Below are 27500 nucleotides of genomic sequence, written 5' to 3'. Positions count from 1 at the left end.
ATTTTCTCGTGTTATATTTAATATGGATTATTTACGATAGGGAAAAGGAAAAAAGGAAAAGGATAAGGATAATTAATGATGAAAAAAAAAGAACAAGAAGGAGGAGGAAGAAGAAGAACGAAAAGGAAAGAAAGGAAAGGGAACTTTTTACGAATAAATAAATCGACGTTATTGAGAGGAGAAAATAAAAAGAAATGAAATGGAAAATCGAAAGGATCGAAGTGTATTCAATTAGATACGTCGAAAATCATGAAGGATTAATACAATTAAGGAATAATTGGAAATCTCATTAAGTACTCGAATACTCTTACGTAGAAACGTGAAAGTAGAGATCAACGTAAACAAAAGGAAGCAATTAGTTTGGGAGGTCACATTCTAAATGAGTTCATTGATTCTTCCTTGTATATTTCTAATACGATAGATATTTATTACCTCGATATTTACACAAACGAATATCGACGATAGTTTTTCTGTTTACGTATATACATAAACAATATATATGTATATATATATATATATATGTATTGCGAATACTAATTTGTACGATCGTATAAATGATGGATTTCCTCGTATTAGATCATTAGATAATTATCGCCTGTCGGCAAATACATTTATACGCGTCGAAGGAACGTAGTGAAATGATAAAAATTATACTTCGGACGAATTATAACTTTCGACTAATAAAATATTAGTGAAAATAGTGTAAACAAGTTTGTGAGAAAGAGAGAACAGCTGAACGAACGGATATAAGAGGAGGAAAAGAGTATCGTAAAAAAAAAAAAAATAAATCAAAAAAAGAGAGAGAGAGGGGGGAGAGAGTAATTAATACATTTCGTGTACATTGATGTATTTTTGTCTCGAGACGAGTTATTAATTGAATAAAATTTTTAATTAATACGTACAAGTGAATTCGAAGGGACGTTAATTAATAAAAAAGGAGAACGTTATCGATGATTGAATGAATATCTGAGGCAATTGGGAAAGAAGAAGAAAAAGAAGAGATAAAAAAAAAATAAAAAGAGGGGAAGAAATATTTCGGTCCTTCTCTTCGGTTCTTCTCTTTTTCCTTACTTTTCTTTTCTTTTCATTTTTATTTCTTTTCCTTTTTTCTTTTTTTCTTTTTTTTGATTTTTAACAATAACAAAAGTATGAATTAATACGAATCGTGTGATATATATGTATCATGTTCAATAACGAAGTTGTACATTGCTTTCTGTTGTGATAAAAACGAACATTTACGCGGAATTCGAAGATAATCGAATGATCCCCGAGTGTCACTTTCTCACTCTCTCACTCTTTCATTCTCTCAATCTCTCATTCTCTCTTTCTCTCTCTCTCTCTTTCTCACTCTTTCTCTTTCTGTCTTTCTTTCTTTCTCTCTCTCTCTCTTTCTCTCTCTCTCTCTCTCTCTCTGTCTGTCTGTCTGTCTGTATACATTTTATATGTATATAGGAATTATGAAATGCGATTGGATTTAAGAAGGGAGAGTGTTTGAAAAAGAAAGAGAGAGAGAGAGAGAGAGAGAGAGAGATAATATGATTCGATGACGCACATCGATCGGATCTGTTATAGACCGATCGACGGCACCGAATATTTGCTCGAATTTATCAGCTTTGTAGTTCTCACGGATAAGACGACCTCCATTTCCGCTTAAAACGATATATATATATGTATATATATATATATATATATATATATATATATATATATATATTCTTTTTTTTCCTCAACTTTCTCAACTTTACCTCATATCATTCGTGGATAAAGAAAGGGAGAGAGAGAGAGAGAGAGAGAAAGAGAGAGAGAGAGAAAAAGCTGTAGTTAATAATCGATTTCGAAGAACGAAAGAGGAAGATTCAATCGGTTCTCTCCTCTTTTAATATCATAATCGAGTGACAGGATTTTTTTTTCTTTCTTTTATATATATATATATATATATATATATATATATATATATATATATATATGAAAGAAAGAAAGAAAAAAAATATATATATATATATATTATATATATAAATATTTTCTAAATCCAATCTTGAAGTCCGATCTTGAAACTTTTTCGATACACGAAAAAATCGAAATAAGATTTCTCAAAGCACATGATTTATCACGGGATTCGTATTAATTAGGATCTTAAGAAGTGGAACACGAAGGAAGAAAGATAAGAAGAAGAAGAAGAAGAAGAAGAAGAAGAAAAAGAAGAAGAAAAAAGAAAGAAAGAAAAAGAAAGAAAAGAGAAGAGAAAAAAGTGTGTCGAAAGAGTTGTTTCGTACGTTGAAATAAAAGCGTGCTCGTGTTAAAGGTCACAGTCGATGGATAATGCGGAAAACGAAGACGTATGGGCCTTTGCGACGATAGTGAAATTTAACTTTTAAAATTCTTTTTTTTTTTCTTTCTTCATTTTTTTTTTTCTTTTTTTTCCCCCCGAATAAAGTGAGGGGGGAGTGTGAAAACGAACGGAGGAGCGAACAGACGAACGAATAAACGAACGAACAACCGGGTGAGTGGGTGGATGGGTGGTGTTCGGTAAGCAAGAAAGCAACGGAAAAGAAGAGAGAAAAGAAAACGTACGATAGTTTTCTTGAAGTTATATTAATAAAGATGGATCTTAGTACGACGCCACGTAGGGCCACCGACGGACTTGGTGACCTTCAAAAGACAAGGGTCGCCAAAAGTGTTTTCAGTATACGTAGCCTGGTCGACGTCGAGGATGCTGAGTTTCCAGTGAACGAGGAAGAAATTATGAACGGTGAGTCGTCTTTCCTCCTACCCATTGAGCTTTATTGATTTTATCGATATTAATTGACGATATTGTTTACTCGATTTTTTTTTTTTTTTCTATCTATCGATCATCTTGTCTCGTTGACACGTTCATGTGAATTTTTTGTCTGATAAACGTCGAACTTCTTTTTTTGCTTCTTTACTTATTTCTTTTCCTCGTTTGATTTTTAAATACTTACGTAAATACATGATATATAACTAGTAGAAAAACTCTGATAGTACGCTCCGCGCGATATTATCATTATTGCATTAATGTACTTATTTATATATATATACATATATATACATATCGTTTAATCAGATTAGACGAATAATATTATTATATAATGATCTGATTAATTAGTCGTATTATTAAATTATATATATATATAAATAATTTAATAATTTTTAACAAAATATTTATATATTTATATATTAAATTGATCATTATACTTGATCAAATATATATATATACATATATATATATATATATATATATATATACATATATATATATAAAACACAAGGAAAGAGATAACCGTCCTCTTTTTTTTCACTCACCGAAAGCATATAAGGGAAATTCTCTTTCCATTACTAGACGCCACAAGTCACTGTTCAACTATCGCGAGACAATTACCATTAACGGATGAGGAATACCGATTATGGCTGATCCGGATTTTTGGAATGCGATCAGTTACGAGAATGTTTCATACGTACATATACATCTACCTACCTACCTACCTACCTACCTACCTACCTACCAACCTACCTATCCACCTAAGTACTTACATACATATATACCTAACCTATCTATCTATCCAGCTAACTACAACGTGAATATATTTTTTTTCTTTTTTTCTTTTTTTCTTTTTTTTTATCGAGTACTCGAGTATAGTTAGGTAAAAGGGTACCTTTTGCGAGATTCGAGAAGAACCCGCGTGATAGTGAGAAGGTTTAGTTCGACCCTTATAAAGAACAGAAGTCAATTAAGGAGCATTTAAAAGTCGTTGGTAGATCGTGATAAGACGACGATTAAGTTGGAATTAGTTGTCCCTCTCTCTCTCTCTCTCTCTCTGTCTCTCATATTCTTTATTTCTTTCTCTTTCTCACGTACATATCGTAAGCACACGTACGCATTATAAACGTATACGTAGGTGCGTTGTGTTACGTCGAAAGGGGAAAAAAAAAGAAAATAAAAACAAAAAAAGGAAACAAAATAAAAGAGAAAGATCAAAAGAACAAAATAAAATCAATATTTCAATATGATTATATTCTCGTCATAATGATATACGACGATTGATAATTAATTCCTATATCGTGAGATTTAAATTTTATGCTACGATATTGATATTCTATCGCTATTTTTCTTTTACTTTCTTTCTCTTTCATTCTTCATTCTTTCTTTCTATCTTTCCTTTTCTCATGTTAGAATCGACGTTTCTACAGATATGAATTTGTTTTTCCTTAAGATAGGATATATATATATATATATATATATATATATATATATGTATATGTATATGTATGTATGTGTGTGTGTATTTGTGTGTTTGTGTCTATATCGATGGTGTATCGTTTGTATTTCGAATCAATGTAACAAGCAAAGCGTTATTATGTTTCTTGGCAACGAAGTTATCAGTTAACAAGCGTCGCCGAGATAATCTGTTTGTATTATATGTACATTAATATCAATGTATCAACTTACTCCCATTAATTCATAAATGTCTTATACCCATCCGTTTCATTTAGGCTTTATTATTATTATTATTATTATTATTATTATTTATTTATTTATTTATTTACTTATTTACTTTTTTCTTTTTTTATCAAATCGCGCAGATACCTTATCATTATAGGATAACCATCATTACAACGATGCTTTAATGAGCCTCCTCCATCCAGTTCGAGTTTATCGTTGGATTTTGCAATCTTCGTTTTTCTTCTTTGCTTCTTTTCGTTGTTGTTGTCGTTGTTGTTATTGTTGTTGTTGTTGTTGTTGTTGTTGTTGTTGTTGCTGCCGCTGCTGCTGCTGTTGCTTTTTTTTTCATTTCTTTTTTCTTCTTCCTTTTCTTTTTTTTCCTTCATCTTTCATTTTCTTTCCTTCTTAAAGCGCTACGATCAATTTCATTTGATCATAGATTAAAAGTCCCCCCTCCTCCTCCTCCTCCCACCCCCTCCCCGCTTTTCGATCCTATCACGTTTTAAATAATCTCACGAGATTTACATAAATAACGTAATATTACATAAATAATGTATCGTATATAGTAAATCGATCGTTATCGCGATTGGGAATAAAGATTAATAAGGGGATAATTTGAAATTGCGAAGGAAAGAAAAGAAAGAAAGAAAAAAAAAAAGACTTCTTGGAGTAAGACGTAATATACTATAACTAGTTACAATTATACGAGATGCAAAAAGAAAATAAATATGTAAGTATTTAGGATAAGTTACCTAGAATTGATAGTTAAAATGCCTCATTTAGTCACCGAGTTAACGAGAGGAAGAAAGAGAAAGAGAAAGATTGAGAAAAGAATGAAAAGAGTGAAGAAAAAAAGAAAAGCAAAACGAAAAAAAAAATATATATATATATATATAAATAAATAACTAAATGAGGAATAATCGTATGTTCGTTAATGATAAAATTAAAAAGGAAAAGAAAATAAAGAAAGAAAGAAAGAAAAAGAAAAGAAAAAAAAATGGACAAAGAAGAAGAAAAAGAAGAAGAAAAAGAAGTAGAAGAAGAAGAAAAAGAAGGAAAAAGAAAACCGAAAAAAAAAAAAACGGGTCCCGCGATAACCGAATCTCATTCTCGCTTGATGTTCGGCGTTATCGCTACGTGTTATCGGGTAATTAACAAGATAGCCGGTCGATTAACAAATTACTAAAAGCGTATCTTCGTATACGAGGAGTGACTACCATGACAATGTTTGTTTCCTACGTAAAACGAACGTGTACGAGTTCGAACGGGTATTAATTATCGAAAAAAAGTTATACTTGAGTAATAATAGCACTTGACTCGAACTAATTTTCAAGTAGCAACGTATATCTACTTCCCTTATCGACGCTTGTTCGTGGCCTTCGATGAGCTGTATATATATATATATATATATATATATATATATATATATATATATATATATATGTATGTATATTCCTATTCCTTTCGTAATTTTTTGAACATTAATGTGCCTGTTGGCTTTATAGTAACGTTAATACGTTAATTGAAATATTATCTCATTAATCGATCTTATCGTCGTGAAGAATAAAAAAAATGTTGAACGCTTTTAATGCTGAAAAGACATATAAAATTTACCGTTAACCTAATCTAAATGGATTTTATTTATTTATTTATTTATTGTTTTTTTTTTTTTTTTTTTTTGTCTTTTATTCTTTACCTTTCTTTTATATTTATTATTTTCTATTTTTTCTTTTTTCATTACCCCTTTTGTTTTTCCTTTTTTCCTTTCTTTTTTGCTTTTCGTGTTCGGTTCGATAAATAAAACACTTTCGTCATTGTCATTAGAGAAAATAAATAGACAGTTAATAATCTTAATGATAGTTAATGAACGAATCATTATTATTATTGACTGACTATATGTATATATATATATATGTATTGAATAATAAAAATTTGTTAGGTAACCCGACAATACTTATCCCATGAAATAGTTTTTTTTTCGTAATCGCTTAATGAATTTTAATGATAGTAAATATTAACGTCAAGGACAACGATAAATTCACCTTTACCTATCATAATTCGATCGAAATTTATCACAATATAATTTCAAGGTCGAAAGCTAGCAAGTAACTAAGGCATTTACGTTTACTTACTCGCGAAAACCGTACTCAGCGTCCATTATTATGCTCACGGATAATAATGTCTATTTTTTTTTCTTTTTTCTTCTTTTTCTTTCCATTTTCTTTTTCTTTTGCTCTTTGAAAGGGCGTTTTACCTTGTAAATAATCTATTGTTAAACGTCTTTTTTTTTTTTTTTTTTTTTTTTTTTTTTTTTTTTTTTTTTTTTTAAATGAAAAACTAAAACGATATAGTTATTTCAAATAACTTTTGTAAAAAGAAAAAGAAAAAAAAATAAAGATAGTCTCTTTTTTATTTTATTTTATTTTTTATTTTCTTTAATTCCTTCCTTCGATTATGCGATATTTATGTATTTAATTTTTTATAATACTTTTTCTTTTTTACGAATAAAATGAAATTTACATTCATTACGAGAACAACGAACCTAATCTCCTATCTTTCTCTTTCTCTCTCTCTCTCTCCCTATCTCTCTTTACCTCTTACTTATCTATCCCTTCTATTATAGAGCATACAAATCTGTAACGAGAGAAAGAGAAAGAAAAAGAGAAAGAGAGAGAGAGAGAGAGAGAGAAAGAGAAAAAGAGAAAGAGGAAGATAGAGAAAAGAAGGAAGAGAATGCAGAAAGGCTATTGGATCGCGTCGACGCCATGTTACGTGCGGCTTGGTCGATTAAACGCTATAAATGGCCATGACAGAAGGGTGTAATAGAATTGGGGGTACCTAAGTTACGATAGTTTTGTCTCTCTCTCTTTCTCTCTCTCTCTTTCTCTCTTACTCTTTTTTTTTTGTTCTCCGCCAATAGGGAAGCAAGATTCTCTCGGGGGAGAAAACCTTCGTGTACTTGATAGCCCCTTTTCGCGAACGAGGGTTTGAACTTCCTTTTTTCTTTCTCTCTCTTTTTCTATTCTTTTTATTCTTTTTTTTTTTTTCTTCTTCTTCTTCTTCTCTTTCCTTCTTCTCAGAGAGATAAGATAAGGGACGTTAGTGAAATGTTATTTGGCCATAATCGATTTCGATTGTTAAGTTAAAAGGTCCTTTTAAACGATATGTTTCTCATTCGATAAAAGTAACTGTCCATATTTTATTTTGTTTTGTTTTGTATTTTTTTTTTTTTTTTAACGAACTATAATAAATAGGTATGTTGATGCGTGTGTGTGTGTGTGTGTATATATATATATTTATAAATATATATATATATATATATATATATATATATATATATATATGTTAAATGGTATTTTTAGTATGGTAATTTTATTAGGTAAGCTGATCATTAAGAAGAAATTAATTCTTTCTTTTTTTCTTTTGTCGTTTTGTTTAAGTAATATTATTATTAGATATATTTTTAGAAAGTGTATAATGAGTGATTCACTAACTAAAAAGGAAATATTATTTTGAAATAACATCATTAAAAGAATTATAAATATATTCTAAAATAGATAATGCCTTGTTAAATATTTAAATGTTAAGGAAAGTAATTGTTTTTCTTTTTCTTTTTTTTTTTCTATTCTGTTTCTTTCGTTCTTTCTTTTTTTTTTTCTTCTTTCTTTCGTCAGTTATAGATACGTATTATGTCATTTGTCAAGTAGATTAATTATTAGAGAAATGAATCTTTAATTTTTTTTTTTCTTTCTTTCTTTCCTTTTATTTCGTAAGTAACAACATGAGTGTATAAAGCATGAGTGTATACGTATATTTGATAAGAAAAAAAAAGAAAAAAAAAGAAAAAAAAAAAAGAAAAAAAGAAAAAGAAAAGAAAAAAGAAAAAATATTTGTATTACTTAAAACGTTAATTTCAAATGATGTCATGTGCGAAATAATATTTCTTAATAGATTAATAGTTAATTTATCAAAGAAAATAAATTATTTTCTTTGATAAATTATTATCTATTATAATCGATTAGTGATAATAATGTCATGTGTCATATGAGACGTAGATCTGAATGGAGAAAAAAAGAAAGAAGAAGAAGAAGAAGAAGAAGAAGAAAAAAAGAAAGAAACGAACGAAAAAGTTTATTACTTCGAAAATAATTTATATCATTAAAATTTAATATAGTCATAAGTACTTTACTATTATTATCATATACGATTATTTTATTTATATTAAAGATTATTAATAATAGATATTTTTTGTACGAAGTGGTAATTGACCGGTGAATCTATCTTACTTTTAAAAGGAACAACGACGACGACGACGACGACGACGATCGAGGTATTAAAAAATCTAATCTACAAGCTTAACGAAAAATCTCAGGCTCGTTCTTCGTCGCTCGTTCTACGCAATACACGACGAGAAGTTGCTAATTGCGAGAAAAAGAGAGAGAAAGAGAGAGAGAGAGAGAGAGAAGTTCAACCAACAATACGTGCCGGTAGGGCCGTAAATAATGTTGCACGGTTTGGTTTTACGCTTGCGTATAGCTGATTGGTCGAGCCAAGTAGAGCCGCTAATTGTGTTTTATTAGCTCTGGTCCCTTGTCTCTCTCTCTCTCTCTCTCTCTCTCTCTCTCTCTCTCTCTTGCTCATCGTTCTTTTATTATTTTATTTCTTCCTCCTCCTTTCTTACTCGTTATCCGTAGGATCGAACGTATTTGAAATTTCAGCTTAACTAACTTGGTTCTATGTAGTAGTTAAGAGTAACGTATTAAAACTATAAACAACATTGTTATTAACTTTGTACTTACTATGGATTGTATAGAATAAGTAACTACATTAACTATAATAGTGATTACGTTGCATGTATGAGATGCACTTACGCGCACACGTGTAAGTGTATACGTGTAAATATATTCTATGCATTTGCGTAGAATCGAAAAAGCACGTGGTAAGTAACAAGATGAGCCAATGGCCTTGATGCCAAACTACCTGTCTCGTTCTTGGATCCTCGTTAAGGGTTGTTAGAGAGAAAGAGAGAGAGAGAGAGAGAGAGAGAGAGTCTAATTTGGAAAACGTTTGGGTTTGCGGTTAAATGGCGAGACGAGCGGAGAATGGCACGAAAGTGGAAAATGACATTCGATTAGTTCTTCGAATCGTTTTCGAAGTTTCGACTAATGTTTGATAAACGAGAAACATAGTTGGACACGAAAGTGAGAATGGACAAAAATTTGTGAACCCTCTCGTTCTTTTTTCCTTTTTCTGTTTTTTTTTTTTTGTCTTTATCTTTTTTTTTGTCTTTCCGGTAATAGGAAAGGTACAACTTTTAATATATAATAAGATATCGTTAATATGCTTTTCGTATGTAAAACAAACGAAAGAGAAAGAAATGAAAGGTAGTAAAAAAGAAAAAAAAGAAATACTTTGAAAAACTCTCAATCATTTTTTTTTTTTTTTTTTCATTTCAAGAGAAAATCGACCAAGTTTACATGGTCTTTTGTTCTTTTTTTCTTTTTTTTTTTCTGAGAACGCACAATCTAATATGTAATAAGATCTCGTTAATATGATTTTGATGTTAAAAAGGACAAAGGAAAAAGGAAAAGGAAAACTTTCAATTGTTCTTTCTTATTTGTTTCTTTTTTATAAATTTTTTTTTTCTTTTTGTCTTTTTTTTTTTTTTTTTTTTTTTTTATGAACAAATCTAACTTGAATCTCCGCTTGAATACGAACGTTGAAAGCAAATTCTTTTTCTTTTTCCACGAGATATTACTCCTTTAAAGAGAGAATTAATCTAGGCGAATCGCGTTATATTAAATTCGTAATTATTAATAATTAAATTAATAATATTGAATATTTAATTGATTCGATATCAAAGTGATATTTTGTTTTGAAAATTTCGTCAATCAGAAAGTGCACTTGTATCCAATTCTTTCTCTTTCCGGTAAGAACAGCGTCGGCGGTGAATACGGAAGAGAGGGGAAAGGAGGGGATAAACTCTTATTACACCGAAGAGGATACCAAGGGGAAGGGCATGCTGGTGTGCAATCAAATAAATTAGTCGGAATTACGCGGGCCATGAGGCCCGCGTTGCAGTATTGCAGTGTGTAGGCGCTCACCGCTCGTCCTCGCCACCAATTAGCGAAGCTTTATCCCATGCGAACCTTATATATGTATATATACATCTATATATATATATATATATATATATATATATATACACTTATATATATATTTCACTTGGCACTGGTATAACGTTTTCCGAGAAATTCGTGGTTGTTCTCCATCGCAAAGAAGGAAAAAAAGAGACTACAAAAATTGGATTGAGAAAAAAAAAAGAGAGAGAAAGATATATATATATATATATATAATACATTTGGTGCGATATTTTATCTCTTTCTTTTTCTCATTGATTTATTTTTCTTTATCGTCGTCTTCATCATCATTGTCATCGTCGTCGTCGTCGTCGTCGTTGTCGTCGTCGTCGTCGTCGTTGTCGTCGTCGTCGTTGAAGGTGACTCTCTCTCCCTTTTTTTTTTTTTTTTTTATAAAAACACACGTTTGTTGTCATGCGCTACATATAGAAGAAGAGAAACGCGTTTAAGGGCGAGATCCCTCTCTCTGCCATAAATGGTGATCAGTGTCTCGTTTAAACGAGTAAAGTAAGTACATATGTATGTATGTATGTAAGCCGACTTCCCTGGATTGTTATAGTTAACTTAGTATAAGGATCAAATGAAAAAGGATTAGATTGAAATAGGACAAACGTTTGACTTTCAATTACGATGTCTCTCTCCCTTTTTTCTCATTTGAAAAAAGTATTCTAAGTAAAATGAATTCTCGATTATACCTCGTTTGTTCGTTTAAACGAAGTCTAACGAAGATATCTTTTTACAATACCTAACGATAGCGATTAAAAGTTCGAATTAGTATTCAATGTACTCTACGTACGTACTTTAAGTATTTACTTAATTAGTTATCCATTTAATTCCATACTTATTCGGACTTGTTTAATTGTTTAAACTTAATTTGTATGTATAAATGGTTTGGAAAGAATTTCGACGAAGTAGAATTAAGGATTTATCTAAAGTTTAAATAACGATCTATCAAAGAAGCATTATTTGTTATAAATAAATAAATTTATTCGTTTATACATACGGTACGTATTATCCAACGATATATATCCAATTGATCGATTTAAATAATAATAAATAAATTCGATATACGGTATACTTTATCAATAGGAAATCGATATCTTGCTATATAATATAGAATAGGTATCTAGTTATTACTTATAGGATAAGTAATAAGTAATATATATTAAAATTATAAATTATTACCAATAACTTGATGAAGGGGCAGTTATTATTGAAAAATAATTCTTCTCTGTCCTGATTGTGAAATAGAGTTTACAACGGTCAATAAACGAAAGTGTCGTAATTTTCTTCTAACCGGACACGATTCTCGTGGGAGTGATGATGTAGTAACGATCACGAGAAAGAAAGAAAGAGAGAGAGAGAGAGAGAACGATAGAGATAGAAATAGAGATAGATAGATACATATGTAGATAGACTGATAGATAAATAGAGAGAGAGAGAGAGAGAGAGAGAGAGACAGAGAGAGAGAGAGAAAGTTCAGTGCTTCGGGGTAGTAAAGTACTATAATAGTAAAGAAGAATATTCAAGAAAACTGTGACGGGACTTGAAAACGGTTACCGCGTATTCTTGCGTGACGTGTTATTAGCCGATTGGCTCATTAATCGCTCCGTCGATCCGAGACAATCCCGTCTTTCTCTCTCTCTCTCTCTCTCTCATTCTCTCCTACATCCCCTTAACCTTCTCCTACCCTGAATCTCCCTCCATCGCCCTCGCAGCCCAATCCCCGTTACGTTTTTCCAATGCCTTTATCTATCTCTCCCTCATTTGGATTATAGGAAGTAATTGCTAATCGCTAATTGCGAATTCGAACACTCCATCCAATTAACTCGGTCCCTCATTCTTTACTAGAATAGATCGGTAAGTTATTTACTTTCTACCGATTAACACAATGGAAATGAAAAGCCCTTAACGAAAACAAAAAAAAAAAAAAAAGAAAAAAAAAAGAAGAAAGAAAAAAAAGAAATTCGAAATTCTCTTTCGTCGGTAAATAATTATGTAATAAAAACGTATCCACCACCCCGGTTAACCTAACCTATCTACTGCCTCTAACCTATAAACGGATAAACGATCTCGTGAATTTCCTGTCGTTAACAATGAAGCACATAAGTAAGGGAACTTTTAACGTTTTAATAATGAAGTAAGGGAAAAAATTTTTGAGAGTCTCGTTTTAATAGTGGACGTTTAACCGATCCCGTATGTCTTAATTTCTTTAAAACTATCATTATTTCCTCCCCTCCACCCTCCCACCCTTCTCATACACCTGTTTAACACAGCGTATCATAATCGTTATGGCGTCCAACGTCATATGTTATCCGTTTATACGTGTAAATATATATATATATATATACATATGCATATATACGTCGTACATACGTATATACATACATTCATACATACATATATAATACATAGACAATTCTTTCTTTTTTTCTTTCTTTTCTAACGAAATTTCGAGGTTAGATTTTCGAGGTAGGATTTTCGAGGTTAGATTTTCGAGGTTAGATTTTCAAGTTGAGAGAGAGGGCAAGAGAGAAAACGAGAGAGAGAGAGAGAGAGAGAGAGAGACAAAAATGGAATTTGAGAGAGATGAAAAGAAAAAAATAAAAGAAAAATAGATAGACAAGGTGATAGATTAGGATGAGAGGGGGAGGGGATGGGGGATAGATGAGGAGCCCTTTCGATCAATTAGCTCTAATAAATGGCGTCCGCGTTGAAGTCGAGCTAGCGATCGAGTCTCGGCGGTCAATAGGGTGGGAGGAAATATTATTCGAACGGTCTCGGCCGGTCTGTGGGTTTATGCTATTAAAAATGTAAATATCTGCTGGCGGCTCGTTATCGGATGTAAATATGGCGGCGGTCTCGGGCCAGATGCTGATGGGAGTAACAGAGACAGAGAGAGAGAGAGAGAGAGAGAGAGAAAGAGAGAGGGAAAGGTAGCTTTCCAGCTCTCTTTTGTTTCGTTATTTATTGGAATGCATAGCGCTTGGTTAAACGAAAGGAGGGGAAAAAAAAAGAAAAAATGAAAGAAAGAAAGAAAGAAAGAAAGATACGGCCAACCCCTCTTCGAAACGTTTCAATCTGAAAACGTTAAACGTTGAAAAAGTTCGAGACACACCTTCCATATTTTCCAGGCGTCCTCGTTTATGGATTTCTATTTATCTCTCTACGAGAAGATTAGTCGTACATTAGTATTTCAAGGTCTAGAATGAGTCGAGACGATATCGGAAAAAATGTTTGGATATCTATTACTTGTCTGATGTCTCTCTCTCTCTCTCTCTCTTTTTTTTTTTCTGCGTGTCTATCCGTCTGTTATTTCTCTATAATTTTTAGAACGGATGAGTCAATGCGGCTGATGTGGCTACTTAAAATTCGAGATTATTATAGAGGTTGTTGATAATTGTTCCGAAGTGAACAGTTGTTAGTCATCTTTCTTTCTATTTTCCGGGGTGAAAGAGAAAAGGTGGAGGAGGAGGAGGAGGAGGAGGAGGAGGAGGAGGAGGAGTATAGAGTCGGCTTGCAAACTGTCGGCTCGTTTCGTAGATGCTATTCTCTCTCTCTCTCTCTCTCTCTCTCTCTCTCTCTCTCTCTGTCTGTCTCTCTCTCTCTCTCTCTTTCTCTCCATACCAAAGCTTTGATATATGACTCAATAAAACGAGACCCAAGGCGGGCCTCGTGTAAATATCAAACGTAAAATGTTCACCTCGTTAAATTCTTCTCGGATCCTCGCCGGTTCCTCTTTCTTTTTCGTTAAGGGAATGGGAAAAAGAAGGAACCTTGTGGAAAGGGAAACGTTAAATGGGAATGGGAAGGAAGAGAAAATGAGAGATGGTTAACTTATTTACATATGTACATATGGAGATACATTCATAGCAAGTAAATGTACTTACTTACTTACTTACTTACTTACTTACTTACTTACTTATTTACTTATTTATTTATTTCCTTACACAAGGGAAAGAGAACGTGGGTCGATCACGAGCATGTGTCAATTAGGAATTTCATATAATTAATATAGAACAAGTCGAGTCGCGCTTGGACGTCCAATAACTAGAACATGGAAAAGAGTAATTGCTGTAGGCTGGATAGACTTGTTTGTCTACATTATAGAAATAAATCCGACATTCGGATCCGATCCGCAATAGTTTCGTTTTCTATTAATTGGATTCCGAACGTGGTTATTGCATTGTTTCTACATTCTAATCGAATATATTTTCTTCTTTTTCTTTTTATTTCTTTTCTTTCTTTTCAGACCAGACTTTTTTCTTCTTCTTCTTCTTCTTCTTCTTCTCTTTTTTTTTCTTTTTTCTTTATTTTTTTCTCCTCTTCGGTTGAAGAAATCATTTGAACAAGGTCATTTGAAATATTATGTGAAAAATTTTTTTCACGTAATATTTCAAATGATTGGTTTTATTTTTGTAAAAGAGAAAAAAAAGCAAATGAAGAAAGAGAGAAAGAAAGAAAAAAAGAGATAAAGTGTCAGCCTCGAAGTGCATTGTTGTTTCTTTTTTTTTCTTTTTCTTTTTCTTTTTCTTTTTTTTTTTTTTTTTTTCTTTTTTGTTCGATTTAAAAGACTCGCGCGCGTCTGAGATGGACCTTCGTCTCGTTCGCGCGTGCCTTTCACCTTGCTCAATTTCCGGGAGCGAGCTAAAGTTCTTATCCGTGGAAGCGGAAATTTGTAATTAACCGAACGGCCCCGGAAATTAGTCAACGAACCTCGCGCGAACCGATCGTTCAAGGTCCCTATTGCCATTGATCCCCTTTCGAAAGAAAAAGAAAAAAGGAGAAAAAAGAAAGGAGAAGAAAGAAAAACGCTTACAAGTTAATTGACCGGTCGATCGACGAAACGATTCTCTTCCGACATCGTATAAAATAAAATTTATTATATTTAATAAGAGGATAAATATTGATTTGAAAAAAAAAATCAATCGAATTATAAATTTCCTTCAATCTTCGTTACTGTACTTCTTTATCCTTCTGTTCTTTCTTCTTTTATTTTCCTTTCCTTTTTTTTTTTCTTTTTTTTTCGTTTTTTTCTTTTTGTCATTAATTTTTTTTACGAACGATAAACATTGAATTATAAATGTTAACAAGCTACGACGAAATAATAAACAATCAATGCAAGAAGCTCGTGAAACTTTTTCGTTAAGACACGATCTTCAAATCATAAGATATGTCACATATATTATAATACATAGGAAAATATTTTATAATTATTCTTATAACAAATAATTTTTTACATTTGTTGAAATAATTACCATATAAATTACAACTGATTAATAATTAATTATTTTATAAAAATTAAAAATTTTTAATTTTAATAATAATAATTTTATAATCTTATATTTAATTATATTTAAGAGGAATTTTTAACATAGTGAAAAATAAAAATATAAGGTATTTATGAAATTAAAAAAAAAAAAAAAAAAAAAAAAAGAAAAAAAGAAATATTAAAAATTAATAATTTAATTTAAATATAGTATAAAATGAATAATAATATTTATTTGTAAAAGAAAGAAAAAGAAAAAGATTTCCAAAGAAATATTCCTCGAAGGAAATGATCTTTTTTTTTTTTTTTCTGAAAACGATGCAAAAGGAAGAAAGAAATTCGACTCGCGACCTTCTTTTTGCTTCGTTCCTTTTTTTTTTCTTCTTTTTTTTTTTTTCCTTCGAGTTCACCCACTTTCCCGCGGGGGTCATATGTTTTCGAGGTGTCATTAGAACGAGAGAAGGAGTCATTAAATATAACAGTAATATCGCTATCAGATGTTCGCGAGTGCTAAGAGATTATTCAGATTATCGGCAGGTGCGCATCTTAATGACCGACGAAATTACAGGCCGAAATTAGTCGTGTCCTGAGAAATACGAGAAAACATAATTGAAGTGCCGAGTGTCATACGCTCGTTTACGCCGTCTTGCGTCGTAGCCATATCCGAGATGGATGTCGAAGATATAGCTGCTTACACATATCTATATCTGTATATATATATATATATATATATATATATATATATATATATATATATATTTTAAACTAGGTGTCATTTTTGAAAATATGAATTATATTATTCTTATACGTTCGCTTGGAAGCGTGAGAAATTAATTACCTTTAGGTCTAATTAATAACTCGTAGAAATTAAACATATATTTTTGATGAAATTTCTGCGATCGGTCATATTGAAAATTTTTGCAAATGTAGGAAGGAAAAGAAGAAAAAAAAAAAAAAAAAAAAAAAGAAGAAAAAAAAAAGAAGAAAGAAGAAAGAAAGAGAGAACGTATTTCGTACGTAAAGAAATCATTCTTAAGGGAGAAAGAAAAAAGAAAAATAAATAATAGAAAATCTTACTTTAATTATAATAGGAATTTCGTGCAAAAAAATTATAATAAAAGAAAAAGAGGGACCGTGTACACCAGCTGTCTACATTATACTTTCTTCCCGGCTCGTATGATTGTTTAATGATCGGATCCAAGCAAGATAGTTTTTGTTAGGATCGACGGGACGCTTCGATGGATCGACGATAGAAAGAAAGAGAAAGAGAGAGAGAGAGAGAGAAAGAGAGAGAAGGAGAGAGCCAATACTGGCACTCTTTTTATTCCCTCGTAAATCGACTGTCCACCTGATCTCATCTGAATTGCACCTGATCGTTTCTTTTGGATTCTCCTGGACTAATTTCGTTGTTGGCTGCGATTCGCTCGAGAGACAGTTGTTTGTTTTCCTTACCCAACAGCACCTCATGACGAAAGAAAAACTCGACTCATGCTTTTATAGTTATACACATTTATTTTTCATGCCGTTTCGAGCTCTATTATATTTTATCCCATATACATGTTTATACGGTAAATACGGTATTTTGTAGTATTTATTTATTCTGATCCGAATACACGATAAGCCGCGTTCGTTTATTTTTCGTTACGATAAAAAGAAAATAAAACAGAAAAAACAAAATAAAAAAAAAAAAAAAAGAAAAAAAATTAAAAGAGCAAAAAAAGGAAGAAGACAAAAAGGAAGGAAAGAAAAGACATAGGATGAAAATTCAATGTATATCGCTTTCGCTTGTGTACGATACATTTATGTACTTTTTTCACATAACACACTTATGTACATATCATATTTTATCCTTTCAGCAATTAGAGTAACAAAAGCGTATGTTATTCGTATTCTTTTTAATATCGATCTCATGCGAATCGGATGACACAGTAAATAGGATACATGCACCAGGCCAAATACGATCCTTTTGTTATTTTATAATAGGTCCGCAGGTGTTGGACGATTAGCTTAAAAGGTACCGGTACCGCGACGATTTCTTTTATCCTTTTCTTTCATCCTTCAATGATTCGCTACTTTCCCTTCTGAAGAAGCGAGGATATGAGAGATTAATAGTTCTTTCATATCGTTTAAGGTTTTCATCCTTCTATACTCGTTTGATGGAAATAGTCGAGATGGAAAGTCGTGTGTCAGAAGAAGAAAAAAAAAAAGAAAAAAAAAGGAAAATAAAAGAAAAGAAAATCGAGAAAGAAAAGAAGAATTTCTTTTTCCACATAAAAGGAACAAGAAAAAAGAAAAAGAAAATTAGTAAATTTATAAATATATACATTTACAAAAATACGTGTTATAATTAAATTAATAGATAAATAAAATATATGCAAAATATTTTCAATGATTTATATAAACTCATACAAGTATAAATACTTATATCACGTATTAATCGTTTAGAAAAATCATTTTACAAATTCACTCGATTCATTTTAACTTATTCATAATACTTGTGATCGAAGAAGAAATGATTTTACGTTATCATTAAATCCTCAAATAATTGGACTCGTTCGTTTGGCCGCGTCATCATTGGATTCGATGGCGTTCACATGGCGGTAACCCCACAATACTTATCTTAACCGAATTTAAGAAAAACACTTTGCTTTCGAACGACCACCGTCGGCCAAGAAATCCATGTAGGTAGCCACCGACGGAGCTTTCGACATTCCTGACCATTCCACCTTGACCATTCTCTTGACATTCTCTTACCAAATTCTCCCGTTTAGTGATCTACAACGACTCGACTAATCAACCGATCGTGTTAAACTCGTGTTTACTAATGGATTCCACGAATTGTCTATTCTCTTAACGAGACTCATCAACGAGACCACGAGAAACTTTTTCTTTGTTATTGCATTTTATTTCTTTTTTTTTTTTTTTTTTTTTTTTTTTTTGTTTCTTTTTCATTGTCATTTTTTCTTTTTCTCATCAAATAAGATTTTTCTGTTCCAAAAATTTCTCCCTTCTCTACCCAAAAAAAAAATATATATATATATATATTGTTATTTATATTGTTTACACAGGGTAGCCATTGAAAGACTGAAAAGACATAAAACAAAAATATATTTTGTAAAGATATTTTGTTCAGTGGTCACGTATATGAATTCATTTACGTTCAACTTTCTAATGTATTATTATCTTCGACGAGTTTTCAAATTGTTCTCTTTTATATTACACACGTCAATGGGGGAAGTTTTATTTGACCATCTTTCTAATGAGGATAGATGAAAATACGACGTGGATAAATTGTTCGAAAGTATAATAAATCTTTTTAAATATCAACATTTACAATATGAACATATTTCCATGATTCTCTTGACGATTTTATTATAACCTGACTAAATAGCTACCTGTAGGAAATACCTTTTAGAATCGTCTTAATGTCGTAGGTGATTTACAAGCAGAAAGGGAAGAAAAGCGATGGTGATTTGTACGGTCAAGGGTAAGAAAAGGTGTGGGGTAAAATTGTTATGGCACTTTGTGGATAAAAATTATCTGAGAAAATTTGAGGTGAAAGCGAAACTTTTGATGAAGGTGAACGGGGGATAAGGGTAAGGGTAAGGGGATAAGGGTGAATCACGATTTTTCTTTTCATCGGTTATCGGTTGTCACGTGGTTAAAGCAAATCCATTAGTTGGTACGGCCCTGATTGGTTAAGAGTGCTCACTCTTTGCTTTCTTCTTCTGTCTTTCTTCCTTTCTTTCTTCCTTTCTTTCTTTCTTTCTTCTCTCTTTATCAAGGAGCCCGAGTTATCTACCGGACGGGTGCACGCACCAGCAATGAAGAGGCACTTACGATTAGAGTTCTTTTTCGAAGGTCCACTTACGCGATGGTCCACTAAAAGTTGGCACTGCTCGTAAATCGGCCATGAACCAAACGAGAATTCCATTTGAGAATATTTCACAAGAACGCGACGGACAGTCTAGACGTTTGCCTGATAAATCTGTCGTCTTTGGTATCACTTACTGACGAGACATTTTTGAGAAAGTTTTTCTTCTAAATGTAAAAAAAATTAAAACGACGGTCCTTGCGGTCATTGGGATTTGTCGTAAGAAAAAAGAAAAAAAGGAAAAATAAAAAAGAAAAAGAAAACAGAAAAAGGAAATTAAAAAGAAAATGAAAAAAGAATTTTTCTTCACTCGCTCTCTCTCTCTCTCTCTCTCTCTCTCATTTTTTCTCCTTTTTTTGTTTCTTTTTTTGTCTTATCTAAATCCGTACAAAAATAATTCCATTGAAAATCTATAATGTAATTTTTATCGTTTCTTACCGATCAAAAAATATAGATCTCTACGATATCTAATTTTTTTTTTATACTAAAAAAAAAAGTAATAATAATAATAATAATAATAATAATAATAATAATAATAATAATAATAATAATAATAATAATAAATCAGAATAAAAAAAGAACAAACAAACAAAGAAGAAGATTTATAATTGATAGCTTATAATACTAATAGAAAACAAACACGACGCGTAGGTGCTAGGTATATCGATCGGTCTCGAGTATACCTCGTAACACGCGATTCATCGAGAGAGAGAGAGAGAGAGAGAGAGAGAGAGAGAGAGAAAAAGAGAATGAGAATGAGTGAGCGAAAGAGAGACAGACAACTTTTGATTTATCTTCGCTTTAGCGGACAATCGCACACACGTCGGCCAATCGGTGTTCTCCCTCTGCCCTCTGTGCATTCACCCCTTTCCCCCCCTCCACCCATCTCTCTCTTTCTATATATATATATCGCTATCTCTTTCCTCACCCTCTTCTCCGTCTCACCGTATTAAGATTCTTAATGACGATATCGTCGATCCTACCCCACCCCCTCCCCCTCGGCGGTCAATATGGCTATGTGTCCTCCTCCTGTGGGTCATTGAACTCCCGCCTTCTTAATGGATTCTTCGAACTTTAGCTTGCATGATTAATTTTGTATCGAACAGTATGAAACGGAATAAACGACTTGTTCGGAAAAGGATAAAGGATAATCGAAGATGTAACGCCCGTGTTACATACGTTCTCGAGTACATAAGTCACGAAGAAATCGATTGGAATCGTAGAATTTTTTATCCGAGAGAAAAGGAAGGAAGGAAGAAAGAAAGAAAGAAAGAAAGAAAGAAAGAAAGAAAGAAAGAAAGAAAAAAGATGAAAATGAAAAAGAAGAAAGTAGGAAAGTTAAAAGAATTTCGTCGGAATCATATTTTTCTTTGCTTTCTCTTTTCTTCTTCTTCAATTTCTTCTTCTTTTTCCTTCTTTTCTTTTTCTTTTTTTTTTTTTGTTTTTTTCCATACGCCATTTGAAATCTTTCGACGATCGAACGTATCTCGTGAATTCGAAGGATAAAGGGGGAAGGGGAGGGCGGGAGTAGGAGAAAGAAGAAGGAGAAGAAGAAAATGTAAGAGGAAAGGAATCTATGAAAAAAGTTATTATGAAAAGGTTTCAGTATGAAAGTAAATACTTGGAATATAAACAAAAAAAAAAAGAAAAAAAAAAATAACAAAAAAAAAGAAAAGAAAAAATTAGGAAGAACATTTTCAGTCATAACCGAAGGAAGAAAACGAAGAGGTTGAAGGAGGGGGAAAAAAGTGAAGGTGTACGTTATAGTTAAGTAAGTAAGTAAGTAAGTAAGTAAGTAAGTAAATGGTATACACGTTAGGTACGTAGGTAAATATATATATATATATATTTATATATATATATATATATATATATATATATATACATATGTATATAGAAATAAGTATAGGTATATACTTACACTAACGTATATCGCGTGCAGGATAATCAACAACGCGAGGCAACATTAATTATCGTTATCAGGTTCTTTGGTCTGAAACGTCGAACAAGGAGAACGCGAGTTAACTCGCGTTAAAGCCCGATTCGTAGAGAGAGAGAGAGAGAGAGAGAGAGAGAGAGAGAGAGAGAGAGAGAGAGAGAGAGAGAGAAAGAGAGAGAGAGAGACCTGCAAGCTAAAACGCGAAACGTTGACTTACGATTCAAAGGAAACCGAAATGATTGTAAGTACATTGTACATATACCTAAGTACTTACGTATGCATATACGTATGTATATCTCTACATATATATATATATATATATATATATATATATATATGTACGTATGTATAAGGTAAACGCACGTAAATAAATAAGTATGTGTGTATCTATCTATGTATGTAAGCAATTATATATATATATATATATATATATATATATATTTGTATGTATACGTATATACAAAAAGATTGCGAACATAGATTACATGATCCTCTTTATGAGTCTATTTGTTATGTATTATGCGCGAGCCATCGGCAACGTAAATCGCGTGCACACCGAGGACTCCTCGAATTGCCCTCGTATTTCTTTTTTACTTTTATTATTTCTTGTTTTTTTTTTTGTTTTTTTATTCGTTTTACTTCTTTTTTATTTCTTTTTTTTCTTCTTTTTGTCGTCCCATTAATAATATTTACGAGCCCTTCTTTATTTATATATTTCTTTTTGTTTTATATTATTAAGTTACATTGTAGATAATCACTAGGTAGATTAAATAGTACATTGGCAAATATATTTATATATTTTGATTACTATGCTTGGTGTATATAAAATATGTCTTTTATTTTAATTAATTTTTGTTATTATTGATCAGGAAGGAAGGAAAAGAGAGAAAAATTTATAAGACCAAGAAAGAAAAAAGGAAAAGAAAAGAAAAGAAAAGAAAAGAAAAGAAAAGAAAAGAAAAGAAAAGAAAAAAATCTTTATATATATATATATATATATATACCTAATATATACCTAATATTAATACATATCTATTATATCTAATTTACATATAGACATCTAATACTCCAAGTATGTTTCCTTATTTTTTCTGTCGGCGTAAATTCTAATAGAAAATCTTTCTATTTAAAATTAATATTTTCATGTTGGCAAAAAAAGAAGAAAACAGAACAAAACAAAAAAGAAAAGAACGAAAAGTAAGAAAGAAAAGAAAAAGAAATTAAAAGGAATTTCGTGATTTATAAAAATTTTTAATGATATCTATTATAACCACTGTATCTATAAATATAGTCCTTGAAAAATCTTCCAATAATTTTGATTTGTTTGTTTTGTTTTCTTCCCCTCCTCCCCGCTACCCCCCCCCCCCCCCCCCGCCACTGCCTCTCGAACGCAAACCAATATACACAATTGATCAACGCGTTCTTCAACGTAGGATATATTCCATGATTCATACATACATATGTAGGTAGCGATATACATATGCGTATGTATTGTGTACTTTTAGGAGGGACCAATCAGAGGCTCCTTCTTAATTACCAGGCTATGACTCTTCTATATGTCGAGTGCTGACTCTGCTGATAATCTATACACACACTGTATCGACTTTCATACGCGTGCTACCTGTTCGTTCTGTAGACATACATACATACACACATACATAAATAAATACATACATAAATACATACATAAAATATATACATGAAATATATACATGCATATATATGCATATGTATATATACATATATTGTGATAGTAAATACAACGTTTATTGGCGTGTACGCGAGCACGGCTCGGCCATAGATCAAAAAGATCTTTTTTCGACGGCAGTGATGGAGGCGGTGGCGGCGGTGGCGGCGGTGGCGGTGGCGGTGGCGGTGGTGGCAGAGGCACGACATACGTCCAAGCTCGAAGAGTGTACGTACTACTGAAAAATAACGAAACAAAAAGCTTTGGACGATGGCCAAGCGATGATTGGACGTGGATAATTATCACCATCGTCCTGGCAAACCAATTAAAAGTTAATCTGGACTGTCCTTTGTTTTGCGCCGACGTTTGGTCTTCCCTATTTTCTTTCTTCTTTTGCATCCTTTTTATTTCTTTTTATTTCTTTTTATTTCTTTTTATTTCTTTTTTTCTTTTCCTCTTTTTTTCTTCTCTCTCTTTCTCTCTCTGTACGATACTCTCACCTTTGGAAATAACATTGGAAATTTTTTTTAAAAGGAAAAGAAAAGAGAGAAAAAAAGGAGGGGAAAGAAAAGGAGTATGAAAAAGAGTAAAAAGTACTCCTATATATTTTCATTTAATTTATCCGTCATAAATTTGTTTATCATTTCATTGATAATTTTTTGTTCGATGCCTGTGTTGTACCTACTTATTTATCTCATATAGGTTATACCATAAATTTCATATTATTATTAATATTATTATTATTATTATTATTTTTATTAATTTTCGTTATTTAAAAAGGATACTATAAAGAGAGAGAGAGAGAGAGAGAGAGAGAGAGAGAGAGAAAATAGAAAAATTATTGAGACAAAATACGGGTAAATCAATCAACTCTCTTTAATTTCGACATTTTTCTATTCTATACGATAAAATTCGAAGTTTCGAATTTGTTAAGACGTTTTACACACACACACACAAAGAGAGAGAGAGAGAGAGAGAGAGAAATATTGGATATTTCAAATTTTTGTGGGATAATATCGATTACTTTCGTGGCGATTCGAATATTCGATCTCAACTGGCCTTGCTTAATCCCTCTCCCTCCCTCTCTCTCTCTCTCTCTCTCTCTCTCTCTCTCTCTCTCTTTCACTCTCACTCTTTCTCTCTCACGCTTCGTAATTACATAGCAGTGATCGCTCGTAATTATCGCTTAATGGATCTTTCGTCAACGGAGAAAATTGCCTTTAAAGGGAGATCGGATCTTCGATCGAAATATACCTATGTTCGAGGTAAAAACGAAAAGAGATATTATTAAAGGCGGCTGTTTGTAGGGCGGGGGTGGGATAGTTGGTGGGGTGTTGCAAAAGAGTAAAGGGAAGGGAATCGAGAATGCGTCGAGCTTTTATTTTCTTATCTTCGAAGTTTATTTTCCCCTCTTTTTTTCTCCTTTTTTTCTTTTCTCTTTTTTGCTCTGCCGTCAAGAGTAAAAAAAAAAAATTTATATATATATATATATATATATATTTTTTTTTTCTTTTTCTTTCTTGCGTCAAACAAGAATCTGTCATTTTCAATCATGCAACGTCAATCATTCGTAATCATATACTTTTTTAATCATATCATATTTTAATGCAATCAGCCATATCAATCTATAATGATATCGCATGAACACTTACAATGATGTTTAATGACGAATAAGATGACAACGAATGATATTTAGTTACCTTTTTTTTTTATATTTTCTGCTCTTCTTTTTCGATGAGGCATCATCGGATCAAACTGTATGAAATATATTTTTAATAGTTACGTTATCATCTATTTTAATAATAATAATAATAATAAGTAATGATTAGGCCGATATTCTTTTTCGTTTCACGGCGTTTAGATATATATATATATATATATATATATATATATGTATATATATAAAGAGAGAGAGAAAGAGATCGACTATGGTGATATTCGATGGATCATTAAAAAGATCGATAAGAAATGAAATCTCGATAGTCGAGACAGATCGTATGTACATACGTACGATCGCGTTCTTATTGGCATAAAGAAATAGAAAAATTGATCCTTAGATCGTTTAAAGAGTAATTGCTCCCTCTACGAAGGGATCGTGATCGGCGGAATAAAAGTCATCGATGAATTCCAACTTTTCCTGTTGATACCAACTGGATCATTCGCTTTTGGAATACCAATTGAGTGTCGACATACCGAAAGCGAATTGACTTCGGTGTCTACGCCATCTTGAAACGTTTTTGTCGATGATTGCCACGTTAATTGTTGTCTCTCTCTCTCTCTCTCTCTCTCTCTCTCTCTCTCTTCTTTTATCTCTTTCTCTCTCTATTTCTCTTTTGTAAACGAGTTTCACGGGACGCATGAGCCAAGTCATGACGGCAACACTTTAATTAATGATTATTTCATGGAAATATTGGTGGAACGATTCCGAAAAATATTATTTACTATAGCTTCTTTTTTTTTCTTTCTTTTTGTCTTTGGAAGATCAAGAAGATGATCCGTACATATGTGAAAGGAAAAAATAGGAGAGAAGAAAAAATGCAAAATTAAGGGAGGGATTGGTGAAAAAGGGACATAAGAAGAAATCATAGATCTTTACTGCATCCTTCTTCCCCTTTCCTTTTTTCCTTTTCATTCTCTCTCTCTCTCTCTTTCTTTTCTTTTTTTTCAGTTTTTTCTTTCTTTCTTAGTTTTTTATTTCGTTTCCTTCTCGCTGACAGCATGCCTACTTTTCTGGTAGATAATCAGGTAATATATTACCACGCGTAATTATCATTTCCGTGACAACACGGACGAGTTTCTCTCTCGGTCGAAAGTTCGAATGGAGTCGACCACACGGTAGATAGGAAGCTTTTTCGAGAAACGGCCAGTAAATCATTATGAAATTATCTCCGCGCATAAAGCCAAGTCCATTTGGGTGTCTAAGTGGTCGCGTCGCCATGTTCGATCAACCCAGAAGGAGAATGAAGAAGAAACGAAAGGAAGGTGAAGAGAGGCATGCAGAGAGAGAGAGAGAGAGAGAAAGAGAGAGAGAGAGAGAAAGAGAGAAAGAGACAGAATGGAACTTTTCGACTGGCCCTCCTCCTCTATTTCTTTTGTCCTTCTTGTACCTACTCCGAACGAATCGATTCCACTTATCCTCAAGACAAACAAATAAATAACCACTTCGTTTACGATAAAGCAATATTTTTTATTTATGTTTTTTTTTTTGTTTATTTTCTTTCTTTCTTTCTTTTCTTTTTTCTTTTTTCTTTTTTTTTTTCTTCTTTTTTTTTCTTTTCCATCGTGAACAATCGATCTCGATGAAAATTCGAATTTCAATGTAATCCCAAATACAGCCAATAGCCCAGTGGACAGTATCAAGAGGATATACATTTATGATTCTCATGATATTTCTGATCGTATCGATCATCGATGATCGATTTTATTAATCGACTCATTTATATCAGTTCTTTCTTTTAAAGAAATATTACTATCACGATGATAAATAATATTTCAAAAAGTTTCAAATTTTCAATAGAAAATGATAAAATTTGTGATGGAATGGTATGGAGTATCGTTCATTATTGAATGATTTATTACAAATTTGTCGGGAAAATATATAAGCGAAAACTTTCACGATGACGAATTATATTTTTAATTTTTTTCTTTTTTTTTTCTTTTTTTTTTCTTTTTTTCTTTTTTTCCTATAAAAGGTTAAATTTGCGACCATTACTGCGACATTTATCTTAGATATGCCATTCAGTTATAGACGTCAGTTTCATAATGACAAATTTGTATTTACAATTTCCTTCTTTCTTCTTCCTTTTTTTTCTTTTCTTTTTCTTTTTCTTTCTCTTTGTTACGAAACGCCAAATTTATGACCAATGTTGAAACATTGTCCACTACTGGGACATATGCACGTTTCAAATTTACCACTTAACTAATAGACATTAATACCTTAATGACAAATGATATTTTTAATTCTCCTTTCTATATTTTTTTCTTTTACGAAAAGTCAAATTTATGATCACCATTGCAACGTCGTTCATTATTATAAAGTCTAAACGACTATGTTTCACGGTGCAAATTTATATTTAATTCTTCTTCCTACTTCTTCTTCTTCTTTTCTTTTCTTTTTTGATGAGAAAAAAAA

The 27500-nt window shown here is 31.8% G+C and overlaps 1 protein-coding gene across 2 annotated transcripts in view; it reads left to right on the top strand.

Annotated features, from left to right (window-relative positions):
- Window positions 1-27500, top strand: part of LOC118440083 (uncharacterized) — a 143153-nt gene that overhangs the window by 1597 nt on the left and 114056 nt on the right. For both annotated transcript variants that reach the window (XM_085659336.1, XM_085659335.1), the window contains exon 2: window positions 2130-2749. In XM_085659336.1, coding sequence (XP_085515462.1) covers window positions 2602-2749 — 148 coding nt within the window. In that variant the 5' untranslated portion in view covers window positions 2130-2601. The remainder of the gene's footprint in view (window positions 1-2129; window positions 2750-27500) is intronic.

Source organism: Vespa mandarinia, chromosome 9, assembly GCF_050613455.1.
Source record: "Vespa mandarinia isolate Hongniang chromosome 9, ASM5061345v1, whole genome shotgun sequence".
Classification (NCBI taxonomy): domain Eukaryota; kingdom Metazoa; phylum Arthropoda; class Insecta; order Hymenoptera; family Vespidae; genus Vespa; species Vespa mandarinia.
Note: the sequence above shows the minus strand (reverse complement) of the source record. Positions and strands in the feature narration are given on the sequence as shown.